The sequence below is a fragment of the Panthera leo genome, chromosome B2 (assembly GCF_018350215.1).
Source record: "Panthera leo isolate Ple1 chromosome B2, P.leo_Ple1_pat1.1, whole genome shotgun sequence".
Taxonomy (NCBI): Eukaryota; Metazoa; Chordata; class Mammalia; order Carnivora; family Felidae; genus Panthera; species Panthera leo.
The window spans coordinates 93,843,192-93,870,194 of record NC_056683.1 but is presented as its reverse complement, the minus strand read 5'-3'; the positions used below and the strand labels follow the sequence as shown (position 1 = coordinate 93,870,194).

At 35.9% G+C, this 27,003-nt stretch overlaps 1 protein-coding gene across 10 annotated transcripts in view; it reads left to right on the top strand.

The window, feature by feature from the left end:
• Positions 1–23,960, top strand: part of HACE1 (HECT domain and ankyrin repeat containing E3 ubiquitin protein ligase 1) — a 120,970-nt gene extending 97,010 nt beyond the window's left edge. For 7 of the 10 annotated variants that reach the window (XM_042939457.1, XM_042939452.1, XM_042939450.1 and 4 more), the window contains 6 exons: positions 1,192–1,323; positions 4,937–4,960; positions 9,396–9,494; positions 9,784–9,854; positions 22,580–22,693; positions 23,242–23,960. In XM_042939457.1, the coding sequence (XP_042795391.1) occupies positions 1,192–1,323; positions 4,937–4,960; positions 9,396–9,494; positions 9,784–9,854; positions 22,580–22,693; positions 23,242–23,344 (543 nt within the window). In that variant the 3' untranslated portion in view covers positions 23,345–23,960. The remainder of the gene's footprint in view (positions 1–1,191; positions 1,324–4,936; positions 4,961–9,395; positions 9,495–9,783; positions 9,855–22,579; positions 22,694–23,241) is intronic. The other 3 variants (XM_042939458.1, XM_042939451.1, XM_042939459.1) reach the window with 1 other exon arrangement.
• The last annotated feature ends 3,043 nt before the right edge of the window (positions 23,961–27,003 follow it).

The window sequence follows — 27,003 nt, the reverse complement described above, 5'->3', positions numbered from 1 at the left end:
GATGGATGAGTAATATTCCACTGTGCCTGTGTGTGCGTGTATGTGTATATATATCACATCTTTTTTAATCCATTCATATGATGATGTGTTTTAAAATAAAATGTGTGAAAATAGTTTACCTTAATTCAGAATCAAATTGACTATGGTTAAATGGCCCATTTATCAAGTTCCAACTATGTATTAAGTGCACTTGTTGAATGTATGCATTCATCACATATTTACTGAACACTCTACAAAGTGGCAGCCACTTTTTTAGAAGCTGGGAACATGTATGTATCCTGGTAAACAAAACAGATTCCCTGCCTGCAGAGATACTATATTCTAATGAGATATTTCAGTTAGAGACACTAGGAAGTGTAAAGACACTGAGGGGTGCCTGGGTGGGTGGCTCAGTTGGTTCAGTCGTCTGACACTTGATTTCGTCTCAGGTCATGATCTCATGTTTTGTGAGACGTGAGCCCTACGTTGGGCTCTGTGCTGACAGCATGGGATTGTCTTTCTCTCTGTCCCTCCCCCGTTCATGTGCACACTAGTTCTTTCTGGCTCTCCCTCTCAAAATAAACAAATAAACATTAAAAAAAAAAGACTCTGAGGAGTGAATAAACTTTAGTTTGGGGAACAGAGAGAATGAACAAGGGGAAGAGTGGGAGGAGATGAGATGAGAGAGCAAAGCAGAGGCTGGATCATTTAGGGCCTTACAGGCTACGAAAGTAATTTGGATTTTACTTAAGTCACTGTAGGATTTTAAGCAGAAGTTATGTGGTCTGAATTGTATATGAAATTACATATAAAACATATTTAAAAAACCACTCAGTAGTAAGGAAGAAGCACTACAGAGGCAAAAACGGAAGCTGGAGCACTGCATGTTGCAGTAATCCAGGTGAGAGATGATGGCTTGGACCACTTGCTAGCCATGGAGGTGGTGAGACAAGGTCAGACTCAGTATTTTTTTGGAGGCAGTTGTGATAGCACCCACTGATACAGCCTGTGAGAGAAGTCACGGGTGATTGATTCCTAGGATTTTGGCCTAAGTAGCTTAGTGATTGGTAGATTATGGGTTTACTGAGATATGTGGATAATGGTGCCAAATTAATTCCAAGCCTTTACCTCTAAAATGAGAAATGAGTATATCAATAGTGTCTTAAATATGTGAAATTGAAGAAAAATCATCACTTTTTTTTTTTTTAATAGGCGGAGTACGTCCAGCTTGTTACTGAACTTCGGATGACAAGAGCCATTCAGCCTCAGATCAATGCTTTTTTACAGGGCTTTCATATGTTCATTCCACCTTCTCTTATACAACTTTTTGATGAATATGAATTGGTAAGGAAAAACATCAGTTCTTTTGTTGTTATAAACCATACAAAACTCCAGTTGCTGCAATTCAGAAATAATTTTGTGGTACTGTGAATGAAATAATATATAATAAGACATTATGTTTTAATGTTCATGTTTAGAGGTTTGTTACAAGATTTGTGATTGTGCTTCTCTTGAGCTTAATAACCAGATTAATAATTCCTCAGTGTGAAACGGGGCGAAGTGGTGATAAACAAAGATGGAATACATTTTCAAAATATTTTATGTGGGAGATGTTGAAGGCCAGTCTTCTCAAAAGCGGTGTTCATATTACAGTTGACCCTGGAACAATGCGTGTTTGAACTGTGTGGCTTGAAACTTAAAATGTGGATGTGTTACAGTATATCATTGTAAATGTTTTTCTCTTCCTTTTGGTGTTCTTAGTACTATTTTCTCTAGTTTCCCTTATTCTAAGAATATGATATATAATACATACAGTGTACAAAATGTGTCAATTGGTTATGTTATCAGTAAAGCCTCTGGTCAACTGTACATAATTAATAGTTAAGTTTTGGGGGAGTTCAAATGTCACATGTGGATTTTGGCTATGTGAGGCAGTCCTTAACCCCTGCATTGTTCAAGAATCAAATGTATTTCTCCATTTTTTATCTGACCATGTGAGATAAAAAATGATGATACTGACTTCCTGTACTTCCAAAAAGGAGAATTAAGAGGGTTTTTCTTATTCTATTTGTTTAGTTTTCTCTAGTTTCTCGTTTGACCATATATATAATTTTATCATTCTCCTTTTAAATCTCTGTGGAGTCCTCCTCTCTGTTGTGGCCTCCAATATCTAGTAAATGTTTTGTTTTGCTTTTTTAATTTGCGTGCCTTTTACTGTGACCTAACAGGATTTCTAATTTTATATGATTTATGTTTGCATTTTCCCTCATATCCTTTTTCTCTTTTATCATTAGTAATGAATTATTTTGAAACTTTGAGTTGTCTAACTCCTTAATAAAACACAGTATTTTAAATAGAGTGTAACTATTTTTTTATTTTATTTTTTTATTTTTTTTAATGTTTATTTATTTTTGAGAGAGAGAGAGAGAGAGCATGAGCATGGGAGGGGCAGAGAGAACACAGAATCCAAGGCGGGCTCCAGGCTCTGAGCTGTCAGCACAGAGCCTGATGTGGGGCTCAAACTTACGAACTGTGAGATCATGACCTGAGCCAAGGTCAGGCACTCAACCGACTGAGCCACCCAGGTGCCCCTGTTTTTTATTTTAAAAATTATAATTTGGAATAGCACATTTTAGATCAGTGGAGAAGTGTTCTTTGTTGTTGTTGTTGTTGTTGTTTTAATGTTTATTTTTGAGAGAGAGAGAGACAGAGTGTGAGGTAGGGAGAGCCAGAGAGAGAGGGAGACACAGAATCCAAAGCAGGCTCCAGGCTCTGAGCTGTCAGAAAAGCTCACAAACTGTGAGACCATGACCTGAGCTGAAGTCGGACTTTAAACCGACTGAGCCACCCAGGTGTCCCTCTTTGGTTTTTATTCTTTTCCATAAAATTAGTTTTATCCTGTGCCTTTCACTTTACTGTATGAGTAAGTACACTGGTTTATACCTTTTAATTTTACATATATGCCAGTATTTTCAGTTTATCATTCATAGTATATTTTAGTATAGTAGTGAACAAAATTGTGAATTAAGTTTGAAGTTGTCCATTGTGACTTAGTTTGATTAAATGTCAGTTTTGAGTTTTTGCTTACAAGATTAATAGTTTTGTTTAGTATATAGACTTGTCTAGTTTTTGCATAGCAATAAGTTATTTTTAGCATTTAAAAGCTGAGGAGTACTTATGAGCTATTATTAAACATGACTAAAATCTGACTTTTTATGTACTGTACTTGTATTAAATTAGCTTTTATGAAGTTCAAAACAGATAATTACATTATTTTCTTGACCTGTATGTAAAAAAAAAAAAAAAAAAAAGCAACAATCTAAATAATTGACAAAAACTTTGCCTCCTAATTTTTTTTTTTTTTTTTTTTTTTTTGAGAGAAAGAGCAAGTAAGTGAAAGAGTGTATGTGAGTGGGGCAGGGGCAGAGGCAGAGTAGGAATCCCAAGCAGGCTCCATGCCCAGTGCCTATCATGGAGCCCAATGCGTGGCTCAATCCCACGACTGAGAGTTCATGACCTGAGCTAAAGTCGAGAGTTGGACCCTTAACTGACTGAGCCACCCAGGCACCCCTTTGCCTCCTAATTTATTGATAGTGCTAAGTTTTATGAAACTTATTGATCTACAGTGTACATAGAGAGGAGCACATGCATCATAAATGTATACTTTGATGAATTTTTACAAACTGAATACACCCAGTACCCAGATCAAGAAACAGAGAAACCTCCTAGCACCCCAGATGTCTATTCCTGTCTTCTTCCTGTCATTATCCCTCTTCATGGGGAACCCATTCTTCTGACTTCTAATACCATAGATTAGGTTTCCTCTTTTTGAACTTCATATAAATGGAATAATCACCTAAAATATATCTGACTTATTCAGCTTAATTTTTTGTGAGAATTATACATATTGTTGCATGAAGTTGTAATTTGTTCATTTTTTTGCATTATAGTATTTCATTGTGTCTGTGTGTGTGCGCGCACATGTGTGTGTGTAGAGAGGTCTGTTTCTACTCTTGATGAACATTTGGTGGGCACTTTTCAGTTTTGGGTTATTTGAAATAGCACTACTAGGAACACTTTCATACACGTCTTTAGGAGAATATATGTATGCCTTCTGGAGTGGAATTGCTGGGATACAGGTGTTCATTTTCTATTATAGTAGGTATTAGCAGATAGTTCAAGGGTGTGTGTGTCAGTTTACATTCCCACCAGTAGGTGTGAGAGTTCTGGATATTACACATCTGTGCTAGCATTTGATATTTTCTTTTTCATTTTTATCATTTTTGTGGATCAGTAGTGGTATTTCATTTCCCTGACTGATGAAGTTGAGTGTGTTTGTATGTTCATTGGCCATTTGCACTCTGTTTTTGAAGTTTAACTAATTTGTCCATTTTTCTATTATGTTTTCTGGGGTTTTTTTTGTTAGTGATTTATAGGATTCTTTTGGGAGTCTTTGTTATCTGTATTGTGAATGTCTTCTACTCTGGTGTCTTTTGTGAATAAAACCTTTTAGTTTTAACACAGTTTGGTTTATCACTTGGTTTTTCTTTGTTTAATGAATGGAGCCTTTTTGTGTCCTTCTTTTTGTGTGTTTAAGAACGTGTTTCTTATTCCAAGGTCATGAAGGTTTTTTCCTTTATTTTTCCTTTATTCCTTTATTTTTCCTTTATTCCTTTATCTTTCATATTTAGGTCTGTTACTGTTAAGTTTTCTATAGTGGTTTTATATTGGGAGTTAGGTCTGGATTCCTACTCTGTGTTAGATTCTGGCTTTATTCCACTGAGCTGATTCAAATAGAGGGATTATTTGGGAAGAGCAGTGTTGTCAGCATGATCCTAATTTATGTAGTGATGAAAATTATTATTAAAATTGTAGTATTTGCCAGGCACTTTATATGTATTAACTTTAAAATTTTTTCACAACAGACCCCTGAGGTATTACTATTTCTATTTTACAGATGAGGAAAACTAAGCCAAAGAAGGTACAGAACTTGCTCCTTCATAGAGTATGTGTTAGAGCCATGCTGGGAACCCATGTTCTGTGACCTACAGCCCAGTCTGTCTTCATCAGTATTGCCAGACGGCCTCTCAGAGGCATGAGTTCTAAATGGGACTTTTAGAACCTTTTGTATGACTATGTCTTCTATGGGAAAGGGCTATGCTACACTGGGTTAGGAAGCTCTTTTTTAAAAAGTTGGCACCAACATTTGAGCTAGATGTGCATCTGAGTTAAAAGATACAGGTTAGATTCTAAAGTTTTAGTGATAGGAAGGTAGCTGGTAGTGTCAGTGTCCTGAAATGAGGTTGTATTCATCCACTGTGGACAGAATGCAGTTCCAAGTCAAGAGATGATTATCAGGTTCAAAAATAGTGACAACTCTGGGGCGCCTGGGTGGCTCGGTTGAGTGTCTGACTTTGGCTCAGGTAATGGTCTTGTGGTTCACGAGCTTTTTCTGACAGCTCAGAGCCTGGAGCTGCTATGGATTCTGTGTTTCCCTCTCTCTCTGCTCCTTCCCCACTCACGCTCTCTCTCTCTCAAAAATAAACAAACATTAAAAAACAAATAGTGACAACACTGCTATCATTTATACACTTATAATACAATAACAGTTGAGGGATCCCTACCAAATATCTGAGGGACTGTCCTATATTTCATACTGTGCTGCTTATCCATGATGGTACCAGAATATTAAAACATTGAACCATGTGAATACTAGATAAGCTAATGGGCTGTGAACATTTGCATGACTCAGTCTTTGACCATTGGTATGGGCTATATGTGTTATACCAATTTCCAGTGGATTAATTCATTTATTTTCCCATTTTTAAAAAATGTTTATTTTGCGAGAGAGTGAGCGAGCAGGGGAGGTACAGAGAATAAGGGAGAGAAGAGAATCCTAAGCAGGCACAGCCCCATGTGGGACTTGAACCCATGAATCGTGAGATCATGACCAGAGCTGAAACCAAGAGTTGGACGTTTAACTGACTGAGCCACCCAGGCACCCCTGTCATATTTTTAAAAAGCAATAAATTATTGATTGGGATTTGAAATCTTCTTGCTTCTTTTTATTATGGAATTACCATTTTATCTACTTGTTTTTAGTCAGTGTAATAACTTTTTTTTTGCCTAGGTGTTAAATGGGATAATAAAGATCTTTCATCTTCTTCACAAAAGTCATAATAATATATTCATGAAATGATTCAAATTTCTTGAGAGAATACAGTCCCAGTCATTTTTATTCATAATTATTAATAATGAAAGCATACTTGATATTATTAAATGCTTATCTTCAGTCTAGAAGGGAAGAGGATTAAACTCTCATGGCTTGTATGAAATGTGTAAAATTCATCCCCACTCCCTTTTGGCAAGATCTGTATCAGGATCTTGCCAGGGGACAGAATTTCCCCAGATGGTTCAAATAGAAACTTTAACAAAAGGGCTACTATAGAGGTGCAGCAGTATTAAGAATAACAGCAGTAGGGTGAGGCATCCACAGACTAGCAACATGGATCGCCTTATCATCCTTAGAATTGAATAGACAGGTGGAGGAATTATAGTAGTCCCCGCTTATCAAGAGGGAATCCGTCCCACCATCCCCAGTAGATGCCTGAAACTGTGGATAGAACCAAATCTTGTATAAAGTATGTTTTTTTCCTAAATATATATATATATATATGTAAGATAAAGTTTAATTTATAAATTAGACACAGTAAGGATTACCAGCAATAATGAATAATAATAATATAATAATATTTATAACAACAATAACAATATACTATAATAAAAATTATGTGAATGTGGTCTCTCTCTCAAAATATCTTGTGCTGTACTCATCCTTTTTCTTGTGATGACGTCAGATAAAATGCCCATGTGATGAGATGAAGTGAGGTAAATGATGTAGGCATTGTGACGTAGCGTTAGGCTACTACTGACTTTCTGACAGTATGTCAGGGGAGTCATTTGGTGCTGGACTGCGGTTGACCATGGGTAACTGAGACTATAGAAGGCAAAATTGTGGGTAAGAGTGGGGGGCTACTGTATGTGAGGACCCTGGTCCTCAATGAGGGCCACCTGGTAGTAGCTATTATTGAGGGTCCATGGCTACCGTAAAGATGGGCTGAAGCAAGGTGGGAGCAGAAAATATCCTCACCTCTACACTCCTGCCTGTTTCCTAAGGATGGAACCCAGTCTAAAGCTGATAGGCAAGAGAACCAGTCTGTAAGGATTGGTCTCCAGGGGCACAGAATAGTACAAAGAAAGGTGGAGAATGTATTTGGAATGTTAAAATGGAGACTAACCAGAATGTCCATCTAGTAAAAGTATTTTATAATACTATGGAAAGGAGGACTAAAACACATCCCAGATCAGCAGTTCTCAAACTTTTTGGTTTTAGGACACGCTTACAACAAAAGTTTTGTTTATGTGGGTTATATTAATTGATATTTATTATATTTGAAATTAAAACAAAAATATAAAATATTTTCTTAATATAGAAATAATGATCCATTACATATTAACATAAATAATATTTTGAAAATTGCATTTTCCAGGATAAAGTTAAAAATAGTGGGAAGATACCCCCAAACCAAGAGCATGCTGTATACACTGTATGTTAGCTAACTTGACAAGAAATTATATTAAAAAAAAATAAATGAATTGATTATAAAAAGACATTTCTAGGTAGTCAGGGAGATTTATATGAACAAATATTAGATGGTTTCAAGAAGTCATGATTAATTGTATTTTACGTAATATTGCCATGTGGTTTGGTAAGGAAGTTCTATAGTGGTTTTAGATGTATAATGAAATACTTAGGAATGAAATGTCATAACACCTAAGATTTCTTTAAAAATGCATAAGCAAACATGGGGGTGGAGATGCAAACAGTTATGTTACGTTTGGATGGTTGTTGAAGCTAGATGACGAATTCATAGGGGTTTTGTTTTGATCTCTTTTTTCAGTGTGATTTTTTTTAATGTTTATTTATTTTTGAGACAGAGACAGAGCATGAGTGGGCGAGGGGCAGAGAGAGAGGGAGACACAGAATCCGAAGCAGCCCCCAGGCTCGGAGCTGTCAGCACAGAGCCTGATGCAGGGCTCGAACTCATTAATCGCTAGATCATGACCTGAGCTGAAGTCGGACATTCAACCGACTGAGCCACCCAGGCGCCCCTCAATGGTTATAATTTTTCTAATAAAAAAAATTGAAGGGGCATTTCACGAGAAAAAATAAAAAAAATTTTAAAAAGTAGTGGGAAGAGTGGCATTGTTTTGTGTTTTTGTAAGTTTATTTACTATCTGGTTAATAGAAGACACTGGGTTCTCATGTCTGCTTCTGCATATAATCAATTGTAATATGTTGTTTGCTTGAACTGTGTGGAGAAATTCTGGCCTCAGATATGTTGGAAAAGGGAGAACCTTGCAGACCCTGAAAAGATCTTAGAAACTCCCAAGAGTTGTCAGATAGCATCTCATATTAACCTTCACTAATTTTCTTCAGAGCACACTTCTTTACTAGTCAGATGTGTGCTCTAGGAGATGTGATTTTGAATCACATTCTGTCCATGTCTGTGACAACAAACCCTGCTGTTTAGCTTGTCAGTATTTAGTTAAAGGTAGTATAGTCACTGCCTTATCTGACTATGTAAATACATCCACTGTGAGATACGGTCTGATGGAGCCATATGGACAAGTTCTTTCCATGTTCTCTTTTCTCTTAGAAAACATAATGGTAAATATTTTTGACATTCTTAATTTCATTTTTATTTACTTAATATTTTGTTTGATGATCTTTATGTAAAAAAAAGACTGTCATTAGGAAAATTGCTTTTTCCCTTACACTGGGGAATGCTTACGTTAAAGGATTTGAATCATTCCAAAATAGAGTTCTTCACAGGCCTAAATCTGTTGTTTTTTTCCACATGACTATTTTTGTTATACCTCCTTTTTTTATATTACTCCTTTTTCATAGTGATTAGAGTTTCTTGATGATCTTTTCCTTTGCTTAACCCAGAATTTATTCAGGGCTTTGTTGTCACTTACATGTTGAGAGTATGGTCTCTTCAGAATTTAACAAATACATAAAATAAACATAAGCATATTTACCAAAGATAATAACATTCATAAAATTGTTGCAAATGTAAACTTGCTGCATATGTGTTCATATATTTATCTCTTCTTATGTTTTAGTGAGATATCAGTGTGGAGACATTTCCACATCTCAGCAGTATTTGAGATTATCAGGATGAAGAATTCTCTCCCATGTAGTACTTGTTATTGATGACGTGCAGAAACTGTCACAAAAATAAATCAGTTTTACATGGGATTAGTTTCTAATCAAGGCAAATTTACTATTTAAATGTAATAGCTTTTTTTCTTAATGAAGATTAATGAAATACTTTTCTTCTTCCCCAAAGGAACTACTGCTCTCTGGCATGCCAGAAATTGATGTGAGCGATTGGGTAAGAAATACAGAATACACAAGTGGCTATGAAAGAGAAGATCCAGTTATTCAGGTAAAAATCTCTCTAGAGCTTAGAATGAAGTTAAGTTTTGCCATTTAATTTTATAAGCTTTACAGCACTATTGGATGAAAACCTACATTAATTAACAAAGTAAAAATTTTCCCTAAACTCCTCTCATGGGGATATTGCATGTGAAAGCTTTGTATGAAAGCATTTTTGATAAATGAGTTTCATAGAATAAAATATGCTTTATGAATATTGCATGTTTCTCGGGTATTAGGAAGTCTACAATTGCTCAGAAATGTGAGTTCGGTTTTTTTTTTGTCATTGTTGTTGTTAGTGGTTTTGGGAAGTTGTGGAAGACATTACTCCAGAGGAGAGAGTTCTTCTCTTGCAGTTTGTTACTGGCAGGTAAGAAGTGTTTATATGCTAATGTGGAAAGAACTTAATGTGTTCCAATTTTAATTACTTAAACAACAAAAATGCATTATTACTTTGAATTGTCAGTTTCCACCTCCCTTTCCTGTTTTTAGTATTAAACAAAGATTTGTTTAGCTACTAAAGATAGAACATAAACTAGTGCTCAATAAATGTTTATTTACTGTATAAAAAATAAGCTGTTCCAATCAGGACTGTCAGCATATATATTGTATTTTATAATTTGGTAATCTTTTCATTCCATAGGTAAGTCAATGACAGTGCCACATTTTTAATATTTGTGTGTTGCTGGACAACAGACAGACACATACACCTGACATATGTAATACCCACACTCAGCAATTTTTCTATAGTTCTTATCAAATTTTAAAGTCTCAAGACACATGGCCTAAAAAATAATTTGTGATACCACACTTCTTTGAAAAGTCTACTTTTGGACTGATTAAATATCATAGATACTAGAAAACTAGATGATTTTAACCTCCGTTAATTTATATTTCTGAAAGGTATTTTAAAAAAATCTGATTTTCCTTCTTGGTATCTTAGAATTTCATCTGTGCCCTCCTGTTATTGGAAACATTGTTCATTTGTTCCATTATAAATGTACATGGTTCTTCTAAGAAAGTTGGAACACACATAAAATGAGAACAAATAAGGAAAACCACTCCCTGCCAGCAATAACTACTATAAACAATTTGATGTATTTACTTCTATTTTTTCTGCCATTTTAAAAACATAATTGTGATTATGTCTCTATGAAATATACACGTAATTTAAAGTCCACTAGTTTTTTTTTTTTAAGTAGTCTATAACCATTATAGAAAATTTGGAAAATGAAGAATATAGATAGAAGAAAATGAGAATCCATTAAGTAATTCCACTATTCAGAGATAATACTATTAACATTTTGCTTTATTTTTTAAGTCTTTGGAAATGTTTATTTTTATTTTTTTAAATGTTTGTTTATTTTTGAGAGAGTGAGAGACAGAGCTTGAGCAGGGGAGGGGCAGAGAGAGAGGGAGACACAGAATCTGAAGCAGGCTCCAGGTTCTGAGCTGTCAGCACAGAGCCCTACACTGGGCTCGAACTCACAAATGGTAAAATCATGACCTGAGCCGAAGTCAGATGCTTAACTAACTGAGCCACCCGGGCACCCCTATTTTCTAAGTCTTTTAACTATATAATTAGAAAAATAGTTGGAATCACATTATATGTCTATTTTTAAATGATAAATAAAACATGAATATTCAAAGGCACCTGGCTGGCTCAGCATATGACTCTTGTTCTCGGGGTTGTAAGTTTGAGCCCTGTGTTGGGTGTCGAGATTACTTAAAAATAAAATCTTTAAAAAACACCATGAATATTCACAGATTATAGACTTAAGATATGAAAGAAAACAGAAAAAAGTTGTTTTTTTTTTTTTTTTTTTACTTCTTAATGCCAAGAAATACCCAAAGATTTAATAAAAAGTAATTTAATAAAAAGAATTTAAATTATATATTCTACTTAGGAGGGTTAGGCAATTTCAATTTAAAAAAGTCACCTCTAATATCAGTATCTGGGATTCTAGAAATTTTCCCACATACATAAATTTTTACTTTTTAAAAACATTGAAACATTGTTCTTCTTTTGTAACTTTTGAAATTAAGAATATATTATTAAAAATTGTTCTGGGTGCCTGGGTGGCTCAGTTGGTTAAGCGTCTGACTTCAGCTCATTTCATGATCTCCTGGTTTGTGAGTTTGAGCTATTGGGCTGTCTGCTGTCAGCTTTAGAACTTCTGTCTCCGTCTCTCTGCACCTCCCCTGCTTGCATGCATGCTCGCTCTCTCTCTCTCTCTCTCTCTCTCTCTCTCAAAAATAAATAAACATTAAAAAAATTTTTTAATGGTTCCATATATGGATCTAATTTTTTTCATGGCTACCTTGTCTCCAATTTATGGGCCTCCCTTAAAATTGGTATTGTCCTCCCTTAATTGGTAATTTTCCTGCTTGTGAATAATGCTGAACAAATAAGGAATTCTTGCACTTACACATTTGTGGGCCAGTTTGATTATTTATATAGAATAAATTCTTAGAAGGAAAATTTTTGGATATGAAAGTATGTAAATTTTTATAACCTGATACATATTGTTCATTTACCCTTCAAAAAGTTATCAGTATTCATTCACATCAACAGGTAATGAGAGGGTCTGTTCCATTTACTGCATCAATACAGGGTGTAATAATTTCCGTTTTCATATAATTTATTATTTATATAATTTTTTAAAATGTTTATTTATTTATTTATTTATTTATTTTTTATTTTTAAAAAATTTTTTTTTTTCAACGTTTTTTATTTATTTTTGGGACAGAGAGAGACAGAGCATGAACGGGGGAGGGGCAGAGAGAGAGGGAGACACAGAATCGGAAACAGGCTCCAGGCTCCGAGCCATCAGCCCAGAGCCTGACGCGGGGCTCGAACTCACGGACCGCGAGATCGTGACCTGGCTGAAGTCGGACGCTTAACCGACTGCGCCACCCAGGCGCCCCTTTATTTATTTTTTTAAAGTCATCATTTAACCTTTTTTTTTTTTTAACGTTTATTTATTTTTGAGACAGAGAGAGACAGAGCATGAACGGGGGAGGGTCAGAGAGAGGGAGACACAGAATCTGAAACAGGCTCCAGGCTCTGAGCTGTCAGCACAGAGCCCGACGCGGGGCTCGAACTCACAGACCGCGAGATCATGACCTGAGCCAAAGTCGGCCGCTTAACCGACTGAGCCACCCAGGCGCCCCTTAAATGTTTATTTTGAGAGAGTGTGTGTATGTGCCTGCAAGCGGGGGAGGAGCAGAGAGGGAAAGAGAATCCCAAGCAAGCTCCACGCTGTCGGCGCAGAGGACACGGGGCTTGAACTCACAAACCATGAGACCATGATCTGGGCTGAAATCAAGAGTCAGACCCTTAACCAACAAGTGAGCCACCCAGGCACCCCCTTATTTATGTAATTTTTGTGTGAATTGCCTGTCTTAAATGTATGCATTATTCTATTGTCGTTTTCAAAAATTAAGTTTTAGGGGCGCCTGGATGACTCAGTTGGTTAAGTGTCCAACTCTTGGTTTCAGCTCAGGTCATGATCTTGCCGTTCATGAGTTCAAGCCCACATCAGGGTCTTTGATCGCAGTGCAGAACCTGCTTGAGATTCTCTCTCTCTCTCTCTCTCTCTCTCTCTCTCTCTCCCTCTCTCCCTCCCTCTCTCCCTCTCTCGCTCTCTCTCTCCCTCTCTCCCTCTCTCTCTTTCTCTCTCCCTCTCTCCCTTTCACCCTCACCCTAGCCCTTGCCTTCTCTCTCTCTGCTTCCCCCTTTCCCCCCCACCCCTCTGCTGCTTGCTCTTTCTCTGTCAAAATAAATAAATAAACTTAAAAAAAAAGAAAAATTCATTTTTAAATGTTCTTTATATGAGACATCAACGCTGCAAATACTTTTTCCAGTTTATTGTTTGCCATTTAATTTCATAAAGGTAAATATACAGATTTCCATGTAGTTTAAAAAAGTTATAAATTTACTTTATAACATTTATAAAATAAATTAATTTTGTAAGTTGATTATCAATACCTTTCCTTTTGGTTTTTATAAATCCTTCTCCACTCCCAAGATTTGATATATATGTTTATCAGCATTTTTTTCTGTAACTTTTTATTTTACATTCTAATTTTTAAATCATCTGGACTTTGTTTTATGTTGTGAGGTAGAGCTCTTATTATTTTCAAAATGATTTATATTGAAACACTATTTAATTATTATTACATCCCCTTTCCCCAAAACACACACCATGATTTGGTTGGTATGATTTAAAGTGCAGATAACAATTTACTCAAGTTTTCTGGTACTAAAAATGTCTGTTAAGTTGTGCTCTTGTAGAATAAAAACCGCTTGGTGTCAGAGTGCATAATCCCAGTTCAATAGCGTAATCATTGTTAGCAGTACTGAAAAGGATTGCACTGTTTATTATTTAACTGGTCATGAAGTGTAACATGTAAATCCATTTGAACTGAGGATGTGAGTAAAAAATGTGAATCCATTTGAACTGAAGGGTGTGAGTAAAAAATAGAAGCCACAGAAGCTGAGGGGAACAATAGAGAGCTCAGCTTCACCATCATGCTAAAGAAGCCACCTTTCAACACTGTCTACATAGAGTCCTTGTTTTGAATTCAGACTGAGTTAAGTTCTAAGTTTTTTTAAACCTGAATTTTCTTTTATATTGGACTCAAGTATAGGTATAGCATTTGCCATTCTAAACTTAGTGTGTGTGTGTGTACATATATGTATACATTTTTTTCTTCAGCAGTGTTTCGAAAATTCTGCTTATCTATTTGTTTATATTTAGATATATTTCTTTCTCTACATCCATAGTATAGTTTAGTGCAACCTCAGTGAAATGTCAGATGCATTCCAATTACTAGAAGCAAAAATCAGTACAAAATAATTTTTAATATTTTTATGGTGGGGCACCTGGGTGGCTCAGTTGGTTGAACGTCCCACTTCGGCTCAGGTCACGATCTCACAGTTTGTGAGTTCGAGGCTCGCATTAGGCTCTGTGCTGACAGCTCGGAACCTGGAGCCTGCTTCAGATTCTGTGTCTCTCTCTCTACTGCCCCTTCCCTGCTCATGCTCTGTCTCTCTCTCTGTCTCTCTCTTCCTCAAAAATAAAAAAATAAACATTAAAAGTTTTCTTAAAAATATTTTTATGGTATAACATTATTTTGTTGGCCTATAAGACTGTCTTAATTAAATGTCTTACTCTTGTGTTTCTTACTGTTTAAGAATAATGAAAATCAGACTTAATAATTTGTGTATAAAATAGAAGTATTATGTCATTTTCATTGACTGTAATTTTATATTGTATAATCCAAGTGTCATAATACTCAAAGACCATTTCATTTATTTTTCTCATACATGCTTAAGCTGCCCAGTCATATTTGTTTGTAGTTTAGAAGAAGAGGAGTAAAGTTTCAGAGGTTGTTTGTGAATATCAGTTTACAGTGTAATTTTAGTTTAGATCTTAAAATTGGGGAATCTTCTGATTTTCAAGCTTATCTTTGAAAATTTAGTGATACGAAAAACATTAGCTCGATTATTCTGATATTGAAATACTTTGTATTAATTTGTGTAAGAATCTGTGTCAAGTCTCATTTTCTCATCCTATCCTGGTAAAGTGGTATACTTATTTTTTTAAAAATTTTTTTCAAAATTTTATGTAAATTCAAGTTACTTAATATATAGTGTAATATTGGTTTCAGGAGTAGAATTTAGTGATTCCTCACTTACATATAACACCCAGTATTCAGCAGAACAAGTGCCCTACTTACATATAACACCCAGTATTCAGCAGAACAAGTGCCCTCCTTAATGCCCATCACCTGCCACCTCCCCTCCATCAACCCTCAATTTGTTCTCTATAGTTAAGAATCTCTTATGGTTAGCTTCTCTCTCGTTTTTTTGACCCCTTACCCTATGTTTATCTGTTTCATTTCATAAATTGCACAGAAGAGTGAAATCATATGGTACTTACCTTTTTCTATTCTAGCTCCATTTATGTCATTGCAAATGGCAAGATTTCATTCTTTTTTATGGCTAAGTATTATTTATTGTATATATACCACATCTTCTTTATCCATTCATCAGCTGATGGACATTTGGGCTCTCTCTATAATTTGGCTATTGTTGATGCTGCAGCTATGAACATTGGGGTGCATGTGCCCCTTCAAATCAGTATTTTTGTATCCTTTGGGTAAATACTTAGTAGTGCAGTTGCTGGGTCATAGGGTAGTTTTATTTTTAACTTTTTTTTTTTTAATTAATGCAACTATTTTCTTTTTTTTTTTAAGTTAATTTATTTTGAGAGAGAGAGAGTGAATGCATATGTAAGCAGGGAGGAGCAATGAGAGAGGGGGAGAGAGAAAGAGAGAGAGAGAGAGAGAGAGAGAGAGAGAGAGAGAGAGAATATCTCAAGCAAGCTCAATACTGTCAGCACAGAGCCCAATGCAGGGCTACAACTCACAAACTATGAGATCATGACCTGAGCCAAAATCCAGAGCTGGATGCTTAACCTACTGAGTCATCCAGGTGCCCCCTCTTTTTAGCTTTTTGAGGAAACTCCATAGTGTTTTCCAGAGTGGCTGCATTTGCAGTTTGCATTCCCACCAATCCCATTTCTTCGCACCCTCACCAACACCTGTTGTTTTCTGTGTTAATTTTAGCCATTCTGACAGGTGTTGTGAGGTGGTATCTTAATCATGGGTCTTTTTCTTTTCTTTTCTTTTCTTTCTTTCTTTCTTTCTTTCTTTCTTTCTTTCTTTCTTTCTTTCTTTCTTTCTTTCTTTCTTTCTTTTTTTTTTTTTTTGTAAGTAGGCGCCACACTGGGCATGGGCTTGAATTCAGGACTCCGAGATCAAGACCTGAGCTGAGATCAAGAGTCAGATGCTTAAGGGGGCTCCTGGGTGGCTCAGTCGGTGGTTGAGCGACTTCAACTCAGGTCATTATCTTACGGTTCATGATTTTGAGCCCCTCAACAGGCTCTCTGCTGTCAGTGCAGAGCCAGCTTTGGGTCCTCTGTCTCCTTCTCTCTCAGGCTCTCTCTGTCTCAGAAATAAACATTAAAAAAAGAGACACTTAACTGAGTCACCCAGCTACCCCTCATCGTGGTTTTGATGTGTATTTCCCTGATGATGAATGATATTGAGCATCTTTTCATGTGTCTTAACATGTTTCATGTTAGCCATCTGTATGCTCTCTTTGAAAAAATATCTATTTATGTCTTCTGCCCATTTCTTAACTGGATTAAGTGTTTTTTGGGTATTGGGTTTGATAAGTTCTTTATTGATTTTGGATACTAACCTTTATCAGATGCCATTTGCAAATATCTTCTCCCATTCTGTAAGCTGCCTTTTAGTTTTGTTGATTGTTTCTTTCACTGTGCAGAAGCTTTTTATCTTGAAGTCCCAGTAGTTCATGTTTGCTTTTGTTTCCCTTGCCTCCAGCAATGCATCTAGTAAGAAGTTACTCAGCTGATGTCAAAGAGGTTGCTACCTCTGTTCTCCTCTAGGAGTTGATGGTTTCCTGTCTCACATGTAGGTCTTTCATCCATTTTGAATTTATTTCTGTATATGGTGTAAAAAAGTGGTCCAGTTTCATTCTTCTGCTTGTTGCTGTCCAGTTTTCCCAACACTACTTATTGAAAAGACTGTCTTTTTTTCCATTGGATATTGTTTCCTGCTTTGTCGAAGGTTGGTTGAGCATAAAGTTGTGGGTCAATTTCTGGGTTTTCTATTCTATTCCATTGATCTATGTATCTGTTTTTGTGCCAGCCTGGAATTGTGATGTCTCCAGCTTTGCTTTACTTTTTCAAGATTGCTTTGGCTATTCGGGGGCTTTTGTGGTTCCGTACAAATTTTTGTTTGTTCTAGCTCTCTGAAAAATGCTGGTGGTATTTCGATAGGGATTGCATTGCATTAAATTGGGAAGATTGCTTTGGGTAGAGTAGACATTTTAACAGTATTTGTTCTTCCAGTCCATGAGCATGGAATGTTTTTCTATTCCCTGTGTCATCTTCAATTACTTTCATAAGTGTTCTATAGTTTTCAGAGTACAGATCTTTTACCTCTTTAGGTAGGTTTATTCCTAGGTATCTTATGGTTTTTGGGGGGCAGTTGTAAATGGGGTCGATTCCTTGATTTCTCTTTATGCTTCTTCATTATTGGTGTATAGAAATGCAGCAGATATCTGTATGTTGATTTTGTATCTTGCAAATTTCCTGAACTTGTGTGTCAGTTCTAGCAATTTTTTGGTGGATTCTTTTGGGTTTTCTACATAGAGCATTATGCTGTGAATAGTGAAAGTTTGACTTCTTCCTTGCCTATTTGGAACTTACTTTTATAAATTCTGCCTCTACAGGAAATTGAGAACAGCTTGGCTTCTTATCCCTTTTCATTTTTGGTTGCATTTGTTGATTTTTCAAGCAAAGGTTAATATGCATAGATTAGTGTTGAATTTTATTTCAGTCCAAGTTTCTTTAGCTATTCTTTTGCCCTAAGTAGAAATTGCTCATGCATTAGTATTTTCTAACAAGATACAGGCCAGGAATATAAAATATTCAGGAATGTTTTAGTATTCACTTGGATTTCTAAGGTAAGCTAAGGCATTTCATCAGTAAAGCATTTCATCGCAACCAAATGACTTCCCAGGTATAAAAGGAAGCTATTCTTAGATATTTATTTATATTAGATTGTTATTTTTCCCCTGTCAATGTATACATATCATTTAGAACTTCAAATAAAATCCTGGTACAAATTCATAGTTTTTTATAGTGTATATGACAGAAAATACATAATATAACTTAACATTGTAACCATTTAAGTATACAGTTCTGTGACAGTAAGTGCATTCATATTGTGCAATCATCACCACCATCCAACTCCCAAACTTTATCCTTTTCAGCTGAAACTCTACCAGTTACACACTAATTCTTCATACTCCTTCCCTGCCACCCTAGGCAACCACCATTCTGTTTTCTATCTCTAAGAATTTGATTACTGTAGGTACTTCATATAAATGGAACCATACATCATTTGTCCTTTTGTGACTGGCTTATTTCACTCAGCATTGTGTCCTCAGGGTTCATCTACATTGGATCATATGTCAGAACTTCTGTCCTTTTTAGGGCTGAATAATATTCCAGTGTATGTGTATACCACATTTGCTTACATTTTGATCATCCATGGATGATCACTTGAGTTGCTTCCACCTTTTGGCTTTCATGAATAATGCTGCTGTCAACATGGATGTGCAAATAATCTTTTTCAGTCTCTGTTTTCAATACTTTGGGCTACAAATTGTAATTCTATCTTTATTTTTTGAGAAACAGCCATGCTGTTTTCCACAGCTGATGTAAATTTTACATTCCCACCAGCAGTGCATAAGGATTCCATTTTCTGCATATCCTTTCCAATGCTTGTTCTTTTTGTGTTTTTTTTTTTCATTTTTGTGTTTTTTCTTTAAAATGGTCATCCTAATATGTATGAAATGATATCTGATTATGGTTTTGGTTTGCATTTCCCTAATACTAGTAATGTTGATTGAGCATCTTTTCATATTCTTATAAGCCATTTGTATATCTTCTTTGGAGAAATGTCTATTTGAGTCCTCTCCCTATTTTTAAATTGGATTTTTATTGTTTTTCATTGAGTTGTTTAGAAGTTCTGTTTATTTTTCTGGATATCCATTCCTTATGAGTTTTATGATTTGAAAATATATTCTTCCACTCTATGGGTACCTTCTCACTGTGTTGATGGTGTCCTTTGGTGGATAAGTTTTTAATTTTGATGAAATCCAACTTACTTATTTTTCTTTTCTTGTTTGTGCTTTTGATGTCAAATTCAAGAAATCATTGCCAAATCCAGTGTTGTGAAGCTCTTCCTCTTTATTTTCTTCCAAAAATTTTGTGGTTTTGGTTCATGTTTTCATCTTTCATTCATTTTGAATTCATTTTTGTGTATAGTATTAGGTGAGAATTCAACTTCATTTTTTGGTAGTGGATATCCAGTTTTCCCAACATAATTTGTTGAAAAGACTGTCCTTTCCCAGTTGACTAGTTGAAAAGCATTTGGCCATATATGCAAGGGTTCATTTTGGGGTTCTCTATTCTATTTCTGTATGTTTGTCTTTATGCCAGTACCACATTGTTCTGATAACCATCGCTCTATAGTTTAAGTTTTGAGATCAGGAACTGTGAAACCTCTGACTTTGTTCTTCTTTTTCAAGATTATTTTGGCTATTTGAGATTCAACAAGTTGGGGGTTTTTTTGGTCTTTTTTTTGTTTTTAATAAACTGAATTATGCTTTGTACTCAGGATCCAATGTTAGAAAACATTTTTTAAACATTTTTTTTTAAGTTTATTTATTTATTTTGAGAGAGACCTAGAGAGAGTGCAAGTGGGGGAGAGGCACAGAGACAGGGACAGAAGATCCAAAGTGAGCTCTGTGCTGACAGCAGAGAACCTGATGTGGGGCTCGAATTTATGAACCATGAGATCATGACCCAAGCCAAAGTTAGATGCTTAACCAACTGAGCCACCCAGACACCCCTCAAAAACATTTTTAATACTAGTCAGACTTCTGCCTATGCATTTAATTACCTGTACCTTAAATATTTCTTTGTCATCATTCTTATTTATCTAAAAGCACTACAGCATCTCATTTTTAAAATGACAAAGTGTTGGGTTGCCTGGGTCCAACTTCACCTCAGCTCATGATCTCACGGTTTGTTGGTTTGAGCCCTTTCAGGCTCTGTGCTGACAGCTCAGAGCCTGGAGCCTGGAGCCTGCTTCAGATTGTCTCCCTCTCTCTGCCATTCCCCCATTCACATTCTGTCTTTCTGTCTCTGCCTCGGTCTCTCTCTCTCTCTCTCTCTCTCTCTCTCTCTCTCAAAACTAAAGAAACATTAAAAAAGTTTTTTTAAACAAAAAACTAACAAAGTGTTTTACAGGATCAGATTGTCTAATCATGATACATCAAAGGCTAATTTGAAATACTAATTGTCTTTCAAATGTAAACAATAGAATTTAGGAAGTTGTAATTACGTTCTCTATGGCCATGTATTCAAGATTAAATTTTCTAGTACTGTTTATGCATTTCGTTAGGGTTTTCCAATTTGAATCTGATGTTGTTAGGTTAGGTGATATTAAAAAATTAATACGTCTGATATTCTGAATCTTTGGAACAGAAATGTAAAGAATATTCTAGTTTTCCTACTGTGAAACCCAAAACCCTTTTGATGAAGTTTTGGGGTGATGGTGGGGTGGTCCAGAGCAGACGGCCAAGAAAGAATCTTGAAGATGTTTTTGGTGCAAAAAGCTGATGTTATTAAAGCCCTGGGACAATACCTGTGGGCAGGAAGAGTTGTACTGGGGTCCTGACGGTAACTCAATATATATCCTCAGGTTGGGAGAGGGGCTCAGGGATAGAGTAAGCCTCTAAGGTATTTTGGAAGCAAGGTTTCTAGGACCTCAAGGGACTAGCTGTTGCTAGGGAAACACCATTTATTGCCATTTAATAAAACCTCAGTCATGAGACCCTTCAGATGTATATGGGGTGGGGGGCTATAAGCTTGGAGTACGATTGCCAGCATCTCTCTTGGGGCAATTAAGATAAAGGAGGTAGACTTACAGGATCCTCCAGGTTGGGACAATGTTTAGCTAAGACTCTCTTTTGCCCCTAGCAAAGTGTCATCCTTTCAGGCAGCTGAGCTCCTAGAGGGAGGTCACCCTGCTGGTTTCAAGGACTTGTCAATGGGCATAGGCAGTAAGAGAATTTAATTTCTCATTTGCCTTAGTTTCTCACATTACCATGGCAAGCACTTAAACCTTTGTTCTTGGGTGGCCAGGAGTGTTCGAGGAATATCACTCGTATTCCACCTGGCTGGGGGGTGTTCCAGCTGTATTTTGCCCTCAGCTTACCCCGTGCTCCCTCATCACTTTGACCTATTAGGAAGGAAAAATTTACGTTTACCACTCAAAGTTATTCTGCTTGGCCTAAGAATTAAATTGATATACACAGATCAATGGTGGGAGGGAAACAAATTTAATTCACATGTTTTGGAGGTCATAGAAATAGGAGTCTCAGAGAAGTGACCACAGTAGGCAGGTTTTACACCTTTTAGGCCAAAGAGACAATAAATGTTTGAGGAATTGAAAAGACAAAGAAGAGACTCTTAAATACAGAGAATAAACTGAGGGTTGATGGGGGGGTTGGGGGGGAATGGGTGATGGGCATTGAAGAGGACACTTGTTGGGATGAGCACTGGGTATTATATGTAAGTGATGAATCACAGGAATCTACCCCCAAAACCAAGAGCACACTGTATATACACATATGTATGTTAGCCAACTTGACAATAAGTTATATATATTAAAAAAAAAAGACAAAGGAGTTTGTGCTTGGGGTAGTAAATTGATGAAGAAGTAATGAGGTTTATTTCTACACCTTCACAGCCCTGAATTCCCTATCTCTGGTCATAGGATGTTTCTTTACCTCCTGGTACAGGGAGAGTACCTCTTACAAGTGAGAATTATTTCCTGTTTTCAGGGAGACAGGGGAAGGTTAGAGTGTCCTTTTTGCACTGGTTGTTTTTAAGTAACTTTAATTCAAAATAATCAGTGTGCCAAAGTGGCATATTTTGGGGTGGCCTGCTTTTAACTCCATCAGACCCTTGATATTTTTCACAAATAGGGAAATCATTTGGATTATTTCTAAGAGCCTCTCTATTGCTTGAATTAATCAAGCAAACATTCATGTATTCAACAAATATCTAATTAGATGCCAGTCATTTTGCTAACCCCAGGGTCATATAAACATGACACATTTGGGTCCTCAAATTAGTCCCAGTTTAGTAGGGAGACACTATGTACAATAGCAGAGGTATGTGCTATGGCCAATTGAAAGCATAGTATGGCTTATAGAAATTTCCGGGACTGTCTCCATGGAAGCTTGCTAACTGGCCATGAAGCACCTTTTAATAATGAGTTGGAGTTTTGCAGAACCAGAAATGTTACCTGGTCAGTATCCTAGAGTTGAATATATTCTTACCCTAACTGATCAGTTGAAATATATGTATCACAAAGGTTTTCCTTGCATGATTAGTTTATTAAGATATGAACTCTTAGTTCCAGGGTCCCACATGGTGGATTTGCTAATATCATGGGTGGAAGTGGACTGCAAAACTTTACAATTGCTGCTGTGCCATATACTCCAAATCTCCTACCAACTTCAAGCACATGGTATGTTAAATTGGTTTTTTTAAATGCTGTGAATTGTTTTTGATTAATTTTGAATAATTAACGGTCTAACTATTGTACTGCTGCATTGAGAAGAAAACCTCAACAATAATCTCTTTCATCATTTTGGAATCGCTGATAAATAAGTACCAACATAATTCCTTGCCTCTCCCTTTTGTGCTAGGGAAAATATTTGGGGAAACTACCTATAATTTAATTAAATGTAGTTCACATATCACTGAAGTTATACTGTCATAAGTATCACTGAGTTACACCATCACTTCAAACTAAATTCCCTTATTGCTTATTTATTTTAGGCTGAAAGGAACTTATTTTCTTTCACTACATTTGCATGCTAAAGGAAACTGCAATGCAGCAGTTTGTTTGTTTTTTTTTTTGTCTTTTTAAATACTTCTTCAGGGTTTTCCAATTTGAATGCAAATTTAGAGGGTGGTTTTATGTTAATTTTGAGTAGTGTTTTCACTGCTAGACAAAACAATCAGAAATTTCATAGATTTCCTATTTAATGGTGGTATATTTTTCTTTTAAAGCATCAACATGCTCAAGTTACCTGAATACCCAAGTAAAGAAATACTCAAGGACAGACTTCTTGTGGCACTACACTGTGGCAGCTATGGTTACACAATGGCTTAAGTCTGGAAAATTTGTCTGATTACTGATGCACAATTCCAAGTGGCAGAAATAATTTAGGAAACTGTCAACAGAAAAGGAGCCTAAATGCAGCCCACAGGCAGGGGTGATGTTTAAAATTCATAAAGGATGACGCTTTCTACCCTCCTCTCCCTGCTTCCTTTTTTTGTTTTCTCTTTGTGATACAATTAGAAAATATAAAATCACAGTAGTCTTCAATTTAAAAAATGCGAATTGAAAGTAGTAGAAACTGTCCTTTTTCATATTTCTTTACTCGTATCCAAGATCGTGTCAAGGCAAAACCATATTCTACATTCCACCTACACTATGTAACTGTCTTGTTAAAAGGGTGTTTTCTCTTTATTTTCCTATATATTAAATTATATTAGGACATCCAGCCTGGTATGTTCTATTGCATGTAAAGTGCCGTTTATATTTTGGAAAACTATTGTATAGAATGGATTAATTTAGATTGTGTATAAAGCCACAAATATGTATTTTCCCGTATTGAATCTATATTGCAATGATGTTTTTTAGCTTTTTAATATTTTAATATATAAAGTTTAGACTGATGTGACTAACAGCTGATGAAATGACATTTAATTTATATATTAAAGCTTATATTGTATGAATTATTTACATCTTTCAGTGGTCACTTTTCCATATATGTATTATGGTCTCAACGTTTTTCTTATGCCCTATTTTAATTTATATTTTAGGTAAAATTAAATATATTTTACCACATCATTACTTTTGTTTTATCTCTGAGTTCTGATGATACATTGGAAGAAGTAATCCAGTGTGCAGATGACAATTTAAATTTGTAATTTTGAACTTCTTATTTGTTTTTCATGGTTAAAATGTTGAGTTCAAGTGACATATGCCTAATACAGAGCTTTGGGCTTTTAAAGGTGATCTTATGAGTTTTCTTTTGAAAAGGTACACTTGAGTAGTTACAGCATAGAACACTCACATATTTAGAAGTGCTAAGAGAGGAATATGTAGAACTTTGCCTTTGTAGAATCTTTAGAACTTTGCCTTTGGAAACTAAAAGTACACTGTCTACTGGCATCGATGTTGGTAAAATGACTCATGCAGATTTTCTCATATGAACAGCTTCGCTCATGTTTTCAGTATACATTGAAAACTTTGCTACATTATAAAGCTTCTTTAATATATGTCTTAGTTTTCTTTTGTTACTGTAGGTGTGTGTGTGTGTGTGTGTGTGTGTGTGTGTAGTCTCTCACCAGATTAATTTTAAAACTAGAAATTCTTTAAAAATTATAATTAGTTTTAAAATTAAGACTCACATGCTTATTTATAATAAAGAAAGTTAATTTTAAAAGTTTGATTTTCAAAATTCATCTGTATAAGAGGTCATTGCCTTCTGAGTTTTCAAATAGATAACTGACCTCTTTAAAATTACATTGCTTATGGGGTGCCTGGGTGGCTCAGTCAGTTAAGCTCACCTCCTGGACCTTCTTCCTCCCTCGATCCCTGACAGTTATGGTCTTCCCAAACTGTCTTTGATCTTCTGATTCCTCTTGGTTTGAAGCAGACCAAGTTCCTCCAAGGCACCCCAGTTTGGGAGGGGGCTGAGATTTTTTAATGGAACTCCCAATTCCCCACCTGTTCTATCCTCTTCCCATGCTGCCAACTTTTTTTTTTTTTAACGTTTATTTCTTTTTGAGACAGAGACAGAGCATGAACGGCGGGGGGTGGGGGGGGGGGTGGGGAGGGTTAGAGAGAGGGAGACACAGAATCTGAAACAGGCTCTAGGCTCTGAGCTGTCAGCACAGAGCCCGACACGGGGCTCAAACTCACGGACTGTGAGATCATGACCTGAGCCGAAGTTGGCCGCTTAACCGACTGCGCCACCCAGGTGCCCCCCATGCTACCAACTTCTAACCTCAGTAGTGACTCTGTGCTTGTCTATTTAGTTCTGTGTAAATGGAATGTTGGGATGACCCCTCCTTGACCACCTGGTTCCCCTCCCCTTTTCCTTGGGTGGCAGCCACTTATGGGAGCAGGACCAGTAAGGGACTTTCAATTAAGACACACACACACACACACACACACACACACACACACACACACACACGTCTCCTAATTAAACTCTTTTGCAAACAAAGGAATGCTCTTTTGCTCACAAAACTCTATTTCCATGTTCCCTGTTAATTAGCACTGTTTATAGCTCTCTAAAATTCTACCTATTAGAGATTTATTTGAATTTATACTTTTTCCCTTGATTTTCCTTCTTTCTTTCTTTTTTTTTTTTTTTAAATAGCACTTACTGGTATGGGAAAATCTGGAAAGCATGGATTCATGTACTCACTTGGGAAAAGCCATAAATTACAAGTCGTCTACCCAACAATTTTATTAGCTCCTAGTCTTAATACATTTTTTCAATAATTGAGTTCATAAAGAACATAGCACTTATCATTTTTACCTATTTAGCATTTTATTTTATACAATTGCCATGTCATTACAACTTATTTGTAAACATTTTTTAAACATTGGCATAATAGTCGTATTAATGTATCATAATTTATTTGACCATCTCTGTAAAATTTTTAAGAGGTTTCTCATATTTTTGCTTGTATAAGTTTTAATATTTTAAATATTCTAATATTTTTGCTTGTATAAGTAACAGTCTCTTTCAACACTAGTTCTACTTTAAGAGTGGTAACATTTTCTGGGTTATTTGTTGAAATATCTATCAACTGCTTCACAGTTGTGAAATTACTATTTAAAGGTTCAAGGAAGTGCTGTTGAAACTGATGGTAGGTAGGACTGGATAGGATTGTTTCAGCAGCATGATTAGGGCTGTGTGCTCTATCAGAGTGTAAAAAGTTAGAGAGGTAGAAGGGTGTGATAAAGGTAAATCAATTTTAATCATTGCTTACTTCTAGTCTTTCCAAGAACAGGGGAGGAGACTCATCAATATCACCCAAGCCCCATTCTCAGGACCTATATATAAGTTGAGCATTTAATATTATATAGTTCAGGTATATCAACAATTATTTATGCTCTTATGGGTTAAACTAGAAACCTCGCTTCTATTTACAAAGTTTTCCAAAAAGGGATTTACAAGCTTTTGGAATGCAACCCTTTCATCAATTGCAAAATGTATCTATAATAGCTGTCTCTATGAGTGAGATTCTAGCTAATAGTAAAATTGTGGTTGTTCTCAGGACGATTTAGGCATATTAACATGTGTCAATAGTCACTTTTTTTTTTTTTTTCAAGTGAAACATGTTCCTCTATTCCTGCGCATATCCTCAGTTGTTAGGTAACAAAATTTACTTTAAAAGTTAACAATAGTAACAAATCTCAATTTTACACTTTGGCTTAAGCTATTTTAATGTGGAGAGATTTTTTTTTTTTTTTAAATGTCCTTTATGAAAGAAATTCTTAGGTCCTGGGCTATGATTACCTGCCTACTGATCTGGTATAAATGTCATAAATCCATTCTTAAAATTTATAAGTCCTCTCATTTTGCAGATGAGAAAATTGTGGAGATCAGAGAGGTGGTGACTGGCTTAATGTCTCAGGGCTACTTTACTACTAGAATTTAAAACCTAGATTTTCTGATTCTTAGTCCACCAGTTTTTCTTTTACTCCATGCTGTCTCTTTTATGACATAACTGCATTGTAAAAAG